The sequence below is a fragment of the Gobio gobio genome, assembly GCF_949357685.1.
Source record: "Gobio gobio genome assembly, chromosome: 8".
Taxonomy (NCBI): Eukaryota; Metazoa; Chordata; class Actinopteri; order Cypriniformes; family Gobionidae; genus Gobio; species Gobio gobio.
Window position 1 is genome coordinate 23,114,744 of NC_137114.1, and position 16,272 is coordinate 23,131,015.

The window sequence follows — 16,272 nt, forward strand, 5'->3', positions numbered from 1 at the left end:
ATGCGAGTCTTTAGAAAAGGAGACGAATAGCTTCTTGTCAATAGATGTAATGCAATGAATTTTAGCTATTATAAATGAATAACGGGGTCAAATCACTGTGTACATAGTCTACATGACCAGCACATGACAGAAGTTGTACGTTTCTGGGTGAAAATATGGAGGATTTACCGGGCAAAACAGTTGTAATAAATCATAATTTTATGTCTGCATTAATTTGAATTGTGATGTTGTTAATTAATGTTAAATGGCAGAACTGATCAGCAGATTATGTGTTATTACATCCACACAAGTTTGCAGTAATGTGTTTACCATTTTGAATTGAGTAAATTCTACGAAGCTCTCTGGTTGCACTAGTAAATGTTCCACTAAGGAACACTATAATGTAAAACATTCCCATTTCAATTTACTGTAGTCTTGCAACCATTGGTATGATTCAATTCAATAGGTAGTGAGGTAGGCAGCAGCAGCAGCACTCTTTGTACTTGACATTTACACAATTTTGAGATCAACTGTAGTTTTCAAAACATTTGTTGTAGCCGGCCATTACGATAACTGTTTGTTAGCAATGCTAAAATTCATTATCAAATTAGGTCAGAAAGTGGTATGAGAAATGTTATGGCTTGGAGATGAAACTGATAAATAAATAATTTATGAATTATTAATAATCATAATGATTTTTTTTGTCATAGTATGGCCTGGATATACATCTAGCTCTCTGTCATGCTGTCTAGTTTGATGTGGCCATTGTCAGTGTCAGTGAGTTCGCTTTAAAATCTTTGTCATTCTCGACTTGTGTGTAATGGAAAAGAAGCCATCCGGAAAGATAAACTTTGTCCCAGTTCCATCTATTGATTCAGCCTGTCTCTTTTTTTCTCACCCCCACTTCTCACATCACCCCCTCTGCCATATTGTCAGCCATTGGGAATGTTAATTAAGGAGAATCTGCCTTTACCCAATTGTCAATTACAGCACTTATTTATTGTTTATCTGTTTATTCCTACAGTGACTTACCCATCCATCTCTTAATTTTTCCCTCAGGTGGGTGAGTTGTCCGTCGGGACATCGGGAGTCATAGCTACATCACTGACCACACCATTCTGAGGCAGTGGAGAAAGGCCAACAGGTAGCGAATGCCCTGAGTGGCAGCTGAGATGACACGCCCCCACCGGATCGCCTCGATCAGCCTCCTTTTCTGGTAAGAGTCCCCATTGTCCTAGTATTCCCGTTATCATTGTTTGCATGTCTTATGACATTTATTATAATTCATTCTAATTGCATTTAGATCAAACAGATCCTAATCAGGCGATTAGATCTACCTACCTTTATTGATAATAATAAGAAATATTTCTTGAGCACCAAATCATCATATATAATAATAATAATAATAATAAATAATCATTAAATTAAATAATAATAATCATTAAATTAAATAATAATAATCATAAATAATATTTAACAATATCACTAGTTTACTGTATTTTGATCAAATAAATGTAGACTTACCAACCCCAAACTTTTGAATGGTAGTATATAGGCTATGTGCCTTACAGAGCCATCTAACTTCTTTACTTATGTCTTATTCGATATGTCTTTTTTTTTTCTCAGCACAAGGCTTTTATTGGCACTTATGATGATACACACAGCTTTGGGGGTGAGTTGTTTTTGTATTATCTTAATAAAGAGTCAAATGGCATGTGGAATTCAGGTGGACATGGTAAAAGCTGTGTTTGTATGTGTTGCATATTACAGTATTGCATCATTAGCTTAGCAACATGTTAAAGGGATAGTTCATACAAAAATGTATATTCTGTCATCATTAACACCCTCATGTCATTCCAAACTAGTATGACTATTCTTTTTTGTTCAGCAGAAGAAAGTAAGTCAGACAGGTTGAGGATCAACAACACGAGGATCAGTAAATGATGATACAATTTTTGTGTGAACTATCCATTTAATGTTAATCTCTATTGAAATCAAAAGTGCATTTGTGTTGCTGCTGTATGTTGAGCATATGATGTTCTTGACGGGTCGGATGCTGAAGGTGTTCTCACATTAGCGATATTTCTGCAAAATTTCTCGGACAGAAAGGTCCATTGTCAATAGTGGTTACCACACGTATTCTCCCAGCCCCCCTTTTGTAGAGAAAAATATTTTCAAGCCCCCCACCCCCCTCCCTTTCAGTCATGACCAGTGTTGGGAGGGTAACGCATTACAGGTAACTTGAGTTATGTAATCAGATTACATTTTTAAAGTAACTAGTAAAGTAACGCATTACTTTTAAATTTACAACGACATATCTGAGTTACTTTGTTTTTCCATTTATTGACTGACAGCTCTCCTGTCCCCCTGTTGAGAGAAATCGTAAGTGGCCAGGCATTGGGCCTCATTCATGAAACTTTCGTAAATATATGAGCAAATTCTGAGTAATTTGCGCGTAAAAGGGACATTTACGAAAACTCTCCTCCAGATTCACAAACGCTTCGTATACCATGGATTTGGTAGTTAAACGTGTGTATATTAATGAAAATTCCAAACATTCGTAAATAGGACGCGCGTGCACGCTCATTCATAATTGGCATAATCCCCGCCCATGAGTTACAACTGCAAATGACGTGTGCAGGAACACTGTGTAATCTTCTGGACTTCTTTCTAAGGTTTGGCTCCAGTATATTACATAAATGCTGAAGAGACTAATTGGACATATGACTAGCAATAAATATTAAATTATCATGTGTCCATCAAAGCATTTTAGCCAGCTAAAAATGCCTGGTGCTCTTCTGAAAACTGCCAGCTTTTGAAAGCATTTTTCCATCTGAGATACTTTGATTTCTATAAATATGATACAGAATATCCATGGCAGTAATGTGTTACTAGTATCTAATTTTGAAGAATATTACTGAATATAAAAAATGCAGTACGAAGCAGTATTTACCATTATTCTATCCATTATTGTTGTTCAGTCGGTGTAGTTTTTGTCCCGCCCCTCCTCCACTATGATTGGACTGCCGGGTAAAAAGTGACAGTGACGAGCGCTGCCTATTACCCTATGCTATTACCCAACGTTGAACAGTAAAAAAAAAAAAAAAAAGATGGGGCAAATCAACTCTTGAAATATTATTATGGTACATAGTGCATCAAAATGCATTCATCAGTTTGCCTAAATTAGAACACAGAACGTTCAAATGTTTTACGCACCATTTACATGTGGTAGGGAGCAGTTGTAAATTTCTTTTGTACCAACTAACATTTTGAAAATACGAACATTTTCATGAATTCGAAAATTTACATCAGAGCGGCTTTACGAACGATTTACACACAAATTCGTTCTGCTCATGTTTCATGAATGAGGCCCATTGTGTGCACTGTGTGAACATTGTGTGCAGTGTAATTTTAAAATAAACGTGAGCATGCATTTACTCATCTCACTTGCAAAAAAACAGATTCTGTGTTACTTGAAATGAATAAACGGTGAAATGCAATCTCAGAATATTACACAAACTTGCAATCATTTTACAGTATATATTAAATTACACAAATATACTTTATGTATATAATCTCACTTTATTAACCGATGTCTTTGCTACTGACCTTTGATTATCCAATTCAACCATACTAATAAGCAAAAATTACTGATAAACATCACATTTGTGTTTCATTTTTGTAAAATTTGTATTGCTGAAGTAAGCATTGTTCTTCAATCCAGAATGGCAGAAAGGTTTGTTTGAGCTGCGCCCTCTACTGTACAGGCGTGAATTTTAATTCCCTTCAGTCTTGAGGCTTATTCATTTCACTTTTGGTGTGAAAGGGCCTTTACATTTGCCAAAAAATAGAACTTTTTTGTCGTTATTAAAAAAACAAACAAACAAGCCCAGCCCAGGTGAGAAAAAGTAATGCAAAAGTAATGTAACACATTACTTTCCATAAAAAGTAACTAAGTAACGCAATTAGTAAATGTTTTAGGGAGTAGCGCAATATTGTAATGCATTACTTTTTAAAGTAACTTTACCAATCACTGGGCATGACCTTGCTTGCAAAATCCTTGCAAGTAGCCGAATAAGCGGGACAATTTTGCAGTGGGGACCCTGAAGTGGTTTCTTTTACATACTTTATATGCTGACTGAACCCTTTCTCTTAATCATGCAATGCCCTCCTTTTTATAGCGCCGTGCCCCCCAGTTTGGGAACCACTGGTGTAGCGAAGTATGAAGTGCTCACCAGTGTTGGGAATAACGGCGTTACAGATAAACGGCGTTACTAACGGGATTATTTTTTTCAGTAACGAGTAATCAAACGAATTACTGTTTCTCCCGTTACAACGCCGTTAGCGTTACTGAGGGAAAAAAATGCGGCGTTAGTCGCGTTACTATAATTGAGCTCACTGAAGCGCTTTTCATCCGAACAGGCTCTCTGTCAGTCGGACCTGCAATGTGTGTGTGTGTGTGTGTGTGTGTGTGTGTGCGTGTGCGCGCGCACCAGCCATGCGTGTTGGGGGTGGGTGCGGTGGTACACATAACTGATGATGGATGATTGGTGGGTGGGAGACAAGGTTGAAGTTGATAGGTTGAGTTCACACCTATTTTTTTTCACGGTCTATGGTTCACACACACACACACACACACACACACACACACACACACACACACACATTCAGCGATAGTCCAACGACTTCAAAGGTAGCTTTCGCAAATTGGAAGTATAAGCGCTACTTTTCCCTCGTTGAGGTGAAAGGTAAGAATATTTAAGTAACGTGCAACTTATGCCCAGGAAGAAAGAGTCTCTCCACGCCGGTGGCAAGTGATTCTGAAGCGCCTCACATCATCATATGCCACAAAATTAGTGGCTAAAAACCCAGGTGATAGCGTGAGCTCCACTACCACAGGAAAGTATAGTAGGCTACTGATAATATTTACACAATATTTACACTATAGTAGGCCTACTGATAATATTTACAATAATGCATTGAATTTGATAGGTGTCTCTCACATTGCCCCACAGCAACATTACAATAGTGCACATTAATGTACAATGTTTTATAATAATAATTTATTCTATTTAGTGTCCAATTCATTCATTTAACATATCTAATATTGGGGGCATCCAAATTATTTGACATATTTGAACATTTGAAAGAAAAAAAAAGTAACGCAGTAATTACTTTCCCTGGTAATTAGTTACTTTTATAATGATGTAACTCAGTTACTAACTCAGTTACTATTTGTAAGAAGTAACTAGTAACTATAACTAATTACTTTTTTAAAGTAACGTGCCCAACACTGGTGCTCACACACAAGTCACTTTCAAACCAAGCAGCTTGGTCAATGTGACAAATTTGCATCACCAATCTGCAATCTGAAATCTGCATGGGGTACTTTTTTGCCTCTCATGTGAAACTCCCGAACATGTGGATTCCTATTGAAATACGGAGCCCCTAAGGGGATGTGGGGATGTAAAAATGATATTTCAATATAATCGCTTACAAAACATTTGCATTCCCCCGATAAACTTTCCACTTACTCATAAAACATTTCCTTTAGGGACTTTGTATTAAAATGACTGGATTTATCCTGCAAAAGTTCACCAAGCAATGGTAAACCTGTCATAAAAGTAAATTACATTTTTTGAAACTGCGATTCATACATTTATACCTGAAAGCTGAATAAATAAGCTGTCCATTGATGTGTGGTTTGTTAGGATGGGAAAATATTTGGCCGAGATAAAACTATTTGGAAATCTGAGGGTGCAAAAAATCTAAATATTGAGAAAATTGCCTTTAAAGTTGTCCAAATGAAGTCCTTAGCAACGCATATTACTACTAATAATATATTTTTGATATATTTATGGTAGGAAATTTACAAAATATAATTTTGACCCATACAATGTATTATTGGCTATTGCCACAAATATACCCGTGCAACTTATGATTGGTTTTGTGGTCCAGGGTCACAAATGTGACTGCACATTAAGAAAGTATAACCTTTGTATAAACTGTGAAACAGTTCACTAGGTTTGGTCTAATGTCTGGTGTGACTGCCTCTTTAGCTTGATGTTGAGATGGAGGTATTGATGAAGTTGTCCTATATGGGTGTTTCATTGAGCTATGTTAAAACAGATCTTAACTATAGAACCAATATTTTGTTTTACATGCACTCATCTTTTGATTTCAATGGCATGGAGTGGCCTTTGAAGTAAAGTGTCACATGATCCAAAGGGGTTATGATGGCATAAGGGATCCAGAAATCTCTGGAAAAGGGTTAAGACGTCTTTTATCACCAATCGCCCATGAGAAAAAGTGTTGATCTGGGAGTGAGTTAACTGGAATGCATTCTGTTATTGTACAGTATGTATGTGCATTCCCACCAGGTTATTGACAAATGTGTATTGTAGTCTGCCTCGTTGGCCCATAAGGCCTCCTTTCAGGCATCATCTCTGTGGCTAGAATCCAAAGGTACAGATGGATACAGAACATTACTTATGAGGGTAGATTGATGGAGATTGCCATCATACCTTCACTAGCACTGAACAGGGGAAGAATGAAGAGAGATGGAGAGCCAGAAAGAGATGGTACTGAGAAGATATCACTGAGAAGATAAGAAAACATCGTCTACATCGATGCCCATCCCTGCTTTTACGTAAGAAGAGAGGAATGCCGACATATTTCTAATGTAAACAATCCAACTAAATGGGTTGTTCACTCTGAAAATTCTGTCATCATTTATTCACCTTTATTTGGTTCCAAATATGATTGTCTTTCCTCCATGAAAGACAAAAGGAGATGTTTTAAATAGTTGCTTTCTGTATGTAATTGCAATGGATACTGGTGTGTTCAAACTTCAAAAAATGTGGACGCACTATAAAAACATCACAAAAGTGACGTTCACTAAACGATAGCTTTTTGTGATAAACATTCCAAATTTAAGTCACTATTTAATAATAATCTTTTCCTCTAGACCTGATCATTGAGTGAGCTTGAGAACCGGATCAGTCAGATTTGTGAAAGAATCATTAAGGGCTGCGTTTTTCAGAAGCACCATGAGCTAATTTATCGTAGAGTCCATTGATGCCAATGGTTCTACGATCTCTCTGCAATGCTTTTGTGAACCACAGCCTTGATCAGAATAAAAGATTAACTGAAAAGAACGATTGATTCTTGAATCAGACGTCATACTTCTTCAATGAACTCTCATAAATGTTTCAAGGAGAGCTATGGGGAATGTCAGGTTTTTTCAATAAAAGATGACCAAAATTCAGTCTTTTCCTCACAGAAAGCTAACAAAAAAAGAAGAATATAGAGTTACGTGGTCCACTTTCATTTTTCTATAAAGAGCCGCCAGACTATTTGCCTTTTGTGTTCCTTTGAAGAGAGAAAGCCATACAGATTTGGAACAACACAAGGGTGAATAAATAATGACAGAATTTGATTTGAGTTTAAAGAATAGGGGAAAGTGAGAGTGTTTTACTGATGGCACGTTGTGGTTCCTGCACAGATATAAGTAATTTTGCCTAAGGCGTTCTTTCTGATTCTGTGCGAAGGGAGTTAGGGTTAAGGTTGTAAACCTGACAAAAATGACCAGGTGTCACAAAGCAGGTGCTGCCTCACACACACACACACACACACACACATATACTAAGGAAAATGTATCGGAAATGCATACCCGCATGTACACATCCTGTCGCTCATTAAGATGAATGAAATGTGTATATTTTCTTTCTCACTGCACGAAGGAGCGACTTTAAACCTGATCATTTACAGTACCAGCTTGACAAAGATGATTTAGTTTATGTTTCAGGCTTGAAAATTAGATGTATAAAGTAATATAAATTTGTTGACAGATTTTGATTTTTGATTACATGTTCTTTTTTGGCCTCTAGTCTAGACCAAGGGTTCTCATTCTCTAGCCATCGAGGTCCACTTTCCTATAGCTCAGTGGTGCCCAATCCTGTTGCTTGAGATCCACAGTACCTTCCTGCAAAGTGACCAAACACACCTGAACCAGTTAAGATCTTCAGAACACTTGCAGTGCGTCCCAATTCGCATACTATCCGTCCTAAATTGTATTCAAAAAAAGAATCAGTGTGTCCCAAATCATAGTATGTTGAAATGAGTATTCCAAAAATACCCGGATAATCTACTTTTTCCAGTTAGAATCCAAAGTGCTGATCCATGCACATTCTAACGGCTAATATTGCCCTCAACCCATTGTGTGTTGGAAGAGGATTCGATTAGAACTACAAACGGACACGGATAAAAAGTGTTTAAAAAAACTACAAACTTGGTGGATGTGCACGACTGACAGTTTAGTAGATGGGTTTAGATAAATGGATTTGAGTGATTTAATAATCAGTATCTAACCTGACAAAATATATATTATTCAATGTTATCCACATATTTCATATGCAACAGCATTGTGAACTGTAATGATATGTTTGGTCATTAACTTTTAAATGCATCATTATGCAAACACATGAGGAGAGTCTCCGCAGGAAAGACCCACGACTCAACGCGCTACTACTTTTAATCTCAGAAACGGTAGGAAATTAAATCATCCAACGCACAATGGGTTGTGGGCAATATTAGCCGTATTCCGATTCTAACCGGAAAAAGTAGACCATCCGGTTATCTCATTTCATCATACTACTATTTGGGACACACTTATTCTGATTTCGAATACTATATAGGATGGATAGAATGCGAATTGGGATGCAGCATGTAGGTTGGTGTTTAGCTCCAACCTTGATCAATCTCACCTGCCAGTAACTTTTTTAGTAATCCTGAAGACCTTGATTAGCTTGTTTAGTTGTGTTTGATTAGTGTTGGAGCTAAAATCTGCAGGAAAGTGGACCTTGGGGCCAGAGTTAAGAACCCCTGCTGGATAGAGAGTATGTAAGAGAGTAAGTGTAGAAGAAGAGTTGGATAGAGAGTAAGGCTGCGTTCCACTCCACTTTTAGACACGCACTTGCAAATTCCCTAAGCACTTCCCCTCTGAGGAATCCCTGCCGCCATTTTGATGTGCGTTCCACTTCGTGAAGTGGATGAAGGAAGTTTATATGGACAGACCCTCACTCCCTCGATTTGACCGAGTCTACTTCTTATGTACACTTCATGCAGCTCCATATACCACATTGCAACACGATTGTGACATCACCGCTTATCGCGTTTAATTTACTCCACCACAAACAACTCTATGATATATATATTTTTTTTTTAAATATTTAAAACAACCCAAACACACCTATATACATGTAGAATGCTGCATTAAACAATTTCGCAAGGGGAAAAAAATAGATCCAAAAAAACTAAATTGAATCCAAGTGATCAAGGGCTTAGGACGTTCCAGTTCAGCCTGTTGCAAAGGTTCCACCAGTAGTGGACACTCATGCAACGTAAGCAATGACGCACATCCGCGTGAACGAGACAGAGGAAAGTTAGCAAGTGAAGGGCATAATATAAACGAACTGGAACGCAGCATAAGTAAGAGAGTTATCTGTTGCACTCTCTCTGATTGGCTGTCTGGTCAACATCCTGTCGGAGGTGCAGATTGAAGCGGGTCTACAGGTAGGGGAAGAGCAGAGAGATGGGGGAAAGATACAGAAAGAGCAAGATTTTAACACATTCAAATGTCCCAATACATAAGTTATTGTAAATCGGTATTGTTGCTACCTTAGTGACATACTGTAACTGATCTCATTTTCAAATCAACTCAAAACTCAAAAAGCAAGCTAGAAAGAAATAGAAAGGAGTCCAAGAACTGTTTTTCAAACATGTGATATCCAGACCTTGAAAAGTCATGCACTTGGGAAATGAAATTGATAAAGGAAATGAATAATTCTGTATTGTGTATTTTCATTTTTGCAGCTTTGTCTTTGAAAAAGTCTTAAAGGGATAGTTCACCCAAATATAAAAATTACCCCATGATTTACTCACCCTCAAGTCATCCTAGGTGTATATGACATTCTTTCAGATGAATACAATCAGAGTTTGTATGTCTTGGCTCTTCCAAGCTTTATAATGGCAGTGAATGGCTGTTTCTGTTTTGAAGTCCATAAAAGTGCATCCATCATAACTGCTCCAAACGGCCTTCTGAAGCAAAGTGATGCGTTTGTGTAAGAAAAATATCCATGTTTAAGACTTTACAAACTGTAATCTCTAACTTCCGCTAACTGTCGTACGCACGTTCACGAGAGACTGGCGCATGACGTAGGATGCTCTGGTGAGAATATGCTAGTTGCTAACCAAGTTTTGTTTTGCTCTATCCTCTGCACTTCCACGTTCATCACCGGAACCGGTCCTACGTCATACAATGGAACGTGCATAACGACAGTTAGCGGAAGTTAGAGATTACAGTTTGTAAAGTTTTAAATATTGATATTTGTCCAAATCTTGACTCCAAACTTTCAAATAGTTTTTTAGTTTTTACTAGTGCTGTCAAACGATTAAAATATTTAATCGCGATTAATCGCATTAATGTCATAGTTAACTCACAATTAATCACAATTAATCGCACATTTTTATTTATTCTAAATGTCCCTTGATTTCTTTTTGTCCCATTATTTTTTCTTATTTTAATGCTCTTATCAACATAGAAAAGTGGATCGGCTTGCTTTGTTCAAATGTTTGTTTTATTGAAAACAACATTGGCATACTTTAGTGTTCGATTTCACACCAACATTCTCACTTGGAGCAAATAATCGCTCACACAATGTAACACTGCCCATCAATAAAAGGGTGAAACAAATACTTTGTTGCACAAACAGCCCCTTCAACAGCCCTTTCTAAGGGATCAAAACAGGGTGATACAAAATAAAATTACAAAGTGCAAATTACAAATTACAAGGTAAACTAGGACTCCGCCTATAGTGCAGTTAAACCAGGGGTCGCCAACTAGCGGACTCCGGTCCGAATCCGGACCGCGAAGCCTTTTGACGTAATGAAACAGTTAACGTTGCAATGCTCAGTTACTACGTTCAGACCCAGACGCGCGGTCAAGCATGCAGTGAAGAAGAGACTGATGGTGCGTTCACACCGGACGCGAATGACGCGACATGCACGCCGCTTAATCCGCGCCGCAGAATGTCTATTTGCGTCTTTGCATTGACTTAAATCACTCGCGCAAAACGCTTCATTCGCGTCTGGTGTCAGAGCAGAAAGCAGCGCTCAAGACAAGCACTTTTAGTTGAAGACCCCTGAGTTAAACCATGGCTTAATAGGGCTCGGGCGCTGCGTTGCATTCTGGGACGTGGCGGCCATGTTGATGGCCTCGCGAATGTAAACATACAGCAAATCCAACGAGGAGAAGCAGAGTTGGGAGAAAGAAAAACTATGTTAAAATCCCGAAAAGGATGTGGAATTTACCGGGATACATTAAATAGGGAAGCCAGGGACCGGTATATGGACAAAATTGGAACTATTAACGGTTTGGATTCATATGAAATTTGCAGTTCACAAATGGATGGGTTCAGGAGCTGCAGACCATGAAGCATATGTAACGTTAACCTTTTACCTTGAAGCATTCTGCACCGTTCTGTGTTCTCGGGTTGCACTACTTGCAAATAAACACTGAAAAATATCTGATTGTGTGACACTTCTTGCTTTTGCACATTATACGGTTATTGCGATTGTGTGACACTTCTTGCTTTTGCACATTATACGGTTATTGCGATTGTGTGACACTTCTTGCTTTTGCACATTATACTGATTTAAGTATATTTATTTTGAAGATTGTGGGTATGGATGCAACAGACACTTATGGCTGTATTTAATGCACATTTATTTCAGCACAACGCTAGGGCTCATGTTTGTCAGAGCACAACATACAGACACAATCTTATCGAGGAATGTCATGTCTTCGTCCTTGCTTGGCAACACCATGTGAATCGTTACTTTATCTGACAAAATAGTGTACTTGTTGCGGACGGTTCCAATCAAGATCAGCCAACACCATATCCCCAGGTAACAGTTTGTCTTACAGCCGCGATCCAAGCGAGCCGACGACTCTTTGTTACCTCGGATACTTGGTCTCCATGGTTGCGTCTCCAAGCAGGAAAGCGGTGGAAAGTTAATCCATTTTCGACCTTTTTCCCATGGCGATTATGTGATGCAGTGTTACACACCATAATGCAGCAACGGTTTACCATGGTTTCCAATAATAACGCCAAATTAATACACACGACTGAGAGGGAGTACGTCTATAAACAGTGCGCAGTAGTCCGAGTAGCAGTAAAGGAGGCCATCAACATGGCCGCCACGCAAAGTAATGACGTCAGACGCCCGAGCCCTATACGTTTCTCATTTCGGCGTCTCACGCTTGCCATCCACGTCTAATCTTTTAATGGCCCAAACGAGTGCGGACAGCCGCAGCGTGCCTGTTTTGTTTCCGGTCTAGCTACATCCGGAGTGGTGTTGTAGTTTTTCTAACGTTACTAGTTGTTGCAACAGCATGTGAAAAAACTACAAAGTTTGTTAGACCAAAAAGAACGTTAATCTCGCGATAAAAAAATTGACGCCGTTAAAATAGGTTTGCGTTAACGTCGTTAATAACGCGTTTAACTGACAGCACTAGTTTTTACTGATAATGCTTTTTGTAAGTGCTTGTGTATCCCGTGAGTGGTTTTGGAAAGTGGCTTTGATGTGGCTTTTCATTTACATAGAACCCTAAGATTACTTAATTTTAACACTGTTGTTTTGCTGCCTTCAAAAACAACTGGCATTGTTACATTGTCAAGAGTTATCTTGAGCTATGGTTCCTTATTTATAACATGAATTCATCTCCTGAAATTGGTTTTATCTTGCAGGCTAATCCATACTGTAAGGGTTCAGTTGGTTACAAATTAGCACCAAGTTTGCAGATATTTTAATAATCTGTCCTGTGTAATGCTATGCCACCAATACCTAACATCCCTTTGGTGTTTAAGATCAAGATCATCCCTTAAGACAAAACCAAACTCAAACTTCAAGTAGAAATCAGGTGGATCGGGTGTAACTCAATCTTATATAATTTAAGATTGTGATGGGATAATGTACAGTACAGATAACATGAGGGAAAGCGGGAGAAAGACAGAATAAGTGAGGGAATAGGGGAAGCGTGTCTCCCGGTCATGCAGAAACCATCGTACCCTAACTCTCTAATCTCGCACATCTGATTTGGAGTGAAGCGTGCTGTTATGCTCATCATCCAGTCAGCACGAACCATCTCAAGTTGATGTCATTACCCAGCACTTAAAACCGTTAACTCTTGTGTAGGTCACAGCGCCTATTGTGCTTTGTATATATATATATATAATATATATATATATATATATATATATATATATATATATATATATATATATATATATATATATATACACACACAGTGGGGCAAAAAAGTATTTAGTCAGCCACCAATTGTGCAAGTTCTCCCACTTAAAAAGATGAGAGAGGCCTGTAATTTTCATCATAGGTTTACTTTCACTTTACTTTTTACTTCCAGAAAATCACATTGTCTGATTTTTTAAAAGAATTTATTTGCAAATTATGGTAGAAAATAAGTTTTTTGTCAATAACAAAAGTTCATCTCAATACTTGTTATATACCCTTTGTTGGTAATGACAGAGGTCAAATATTTTCTGTAAGTCTCCACAAGGTTTTTACACACTGTTGCTGGTAGTTTGGCCCATTCCTCCATGCAGATCTCCTCTAGAGCAGTGATGTTTTGGGGCAGTCGCTCGGTAACACAGATTTTCAACTCCTCCAAAGATTTTCTATGGGGTTGAGATCTGGAGACTGGCTAGGCCACTCCAGGACCTTGAAATGCTTCTTACGAAGCCACTCCTTCGTTGCCCGGGCGGTGTGCTTGGGATCATTGTCATGCTGAAAGACCCAGCCACGTTTCATCTTCAATGCCCTTGCTTATGGAAGGAGGTTTTTACGGACATGTACTGGCTTAAGCAGGGGAACACGTCTGGCACTGCAGGATTTGAGTCCCTGGCGGCGTAGTGTGTTACTGATGGTAGCCTTTGTTACTTTGGTCCCAGCTCTCTGCAGGTCATTCACTAGGTGCCCCCATGTGGTTCTGGGATTTTTGCTCACCGTTCTTGTGATCATTTTGACCCCACGGGGTGAGATCTTGCGTGGAGCCCCAGATTGAGGGAGATTATCAGTGGTCTTGTATGTCTTCCATTTTCTAATAATTGCTCCCACAGTTGATTTCTTCACACCAAGCTGCTTACCTATTGCAGATTCAGTCTTCCCAGCCTGGTGCAGGTCTACAATTTTGTTTCTGGTGTCCTTTGACAACTCTTTGGTCTTGGCCATAGTGGAGTTTGGAGTCTGATTGTTTGAGGTTGTGGATAGGTGTCTTTTATACTGATAACAAGTTCAAACAGGTGCCATTAATACAGGTAACGAGTGGAGGACAGAGGAGCCTCTTAAAGAAGAAGTCAGAAATCTTACTTTTTTTGTAGGTGACCAAATACTTATTTTCCACCATAATTTGCAAATAAATTCTTTAAAAATCAGACAATGTGATTTTCTGGATTTTTTCTCTCATTCTGTCTCTCATAGTTGAAGTGTACCTATATTCACCATTGTTTCCTCCTTCATATATAAATCTTGTGCGTGGAAATAGACCACTGAAAAACGGCAGAATCCCAACATAACACTGACTGTGACGGAACAGCCAGGATCATTAATATTTACGCCCCCCAAATTTGCATATACCAGCCCATGTTCAAGGCCAGGCAGTATTAACGTGGACCTGCACAACCGAATCATCAGAAGCTCTGCATGCATTGTGAAAAAGCAAGCAAGGACAAGCGAAAATGGCAGATCATAGATATAAATGTTATGTTCCAGGCTGTGCATGTGGATGTGAGCACTTTTCATACCCTTCCCACTGAACAGAACTGTCAACAGGCATGGTTGATGTTTATCTATAACACATACCTTCTATGATATCAAAGAACAATTTAAAATATTGTATCAATGCATTCTATTGCCTAAGTAAATTCCCATGTTTCACAGGAATTTAGAATTATGAAGTAACATCTACATATAATCACAGCCTCTCCTCTCCTTTATGCTCAGTGTGCTAATTTTGGCACAATATCAGAATATAATTACTTTGTCAAATATTGTATGCCCTTGCAGGAGTTAATAAATTTGTGGCATGCATAATCATTGTGTGCCCTTCAGACGTCCACTTGTTTGTTATGATAGATTGGCCTTTAGCACTTTTAAATCACTTGTGGTAAATTTTAACACGATATGTGTCCTCTTGCCAAATATGGAGGAGTTGTTTTTTTTGTTCAGCCTGGCTAAAGTGTGCTGAAAAACAAAATGATTTCTATGGGACAGACTTCTGGAAACAAATGTTTTAACTGTGATTCAAAAAAGTATTTTATTTGTACAAATTTTTCAGATCCAAAGCTGCTGGCAAATGAGAATAAGATCAATAACTTGTGAAGTGCTGACCATTCAATGTGTTAAAGATTGTATAGAACAGCAGCAAACAGTGCTCATGGATTAGATGTGTTTTCAGACCCTTTGTTTAATATTGCGATCGAGGGAGTCAGCTGTTGGTGGTAGGGTTGGGAAGATCATTCCACCAGAGGAAAGGTCAACGACGTGAATGTTCAGAAACCATTTGTTTTGCCTCTCTGTGGAGCGTGTGCTCCTTTTTGATGTGTGTATGTTTGCAGACACTGTGCACGATAAGTGTGCGTCTGTGAAAGAATGGTGTCTAAATTGCAAGCACAGTTTATCACTCTCCCTTATTCATTTTTTTATGTGGCTGACTACCTCCAAAAAGACATAACATGCCTGACCAAAACATCCTCTCCCTCTTGTACTTAATGTACTCACATATTTCAGTCTGACCCTCCTATCTCTTTTTCTTGTCTTTCTCTTTGTCTCTCTCTCTCTCCCTCTCTCTCTCTGTTTTGCTCTTTCATTATCTCTGTGTTTACATTCCTGCCATTGTGCTTGTTAGCTCACGTGCATGTCTGTGGATCTCCTGTGAGGCCGTGACCTCAATATCAAACGTCTAGTCTGGTTTTGCATTGTAAGAAACTGTTGGTTATTCAATATAGCACCTCAGGTTAAATAAAGTTTTTGTTATTGGTGCTTGCAAAGGTAAAACTTTAATTTGTAAGCAAAGCATGTGCAAAGTTGTGAATGAAATGGGGACGTCCCGCGCGTTTTTTAAATAAAAAAAATAAAAAATTATGTTCGATATCGGTACTATCGGCTATCCTAAGTTTGATCCTATATTTTACATCAGCTGTCACGCAGGTGTCG

General features: G+C 38.5%; 1 protein-coding gene across 1 annotated transcript in view; it reads left to right on the top strand.

The window, feature by feature from the left end:
* Window positions 1-16,272, top strand: part of col4a4 (collagen, type IV, alpha 4) — a 71,264-nt gene that overhangs the window by 652 nt on the left and 54,340 nt on the right. The window contains exons 2-3 of the mRNA XM_079823307.1: window positions 1,039-1,195; window positions 1,606-1,651. Of these exons, the coding sequence (XP_079679433.1) occupies window positions 1,152-1,195; window positions 1,606-1,651 (90 nt within the window). The 5' untranslated portion in view covers window positions 1,039-1,151. The remainder of the gene's footprint in view (window positions 1-1,038; window positions 1,196-1,605; window positions 1,652-16,272) is intronic.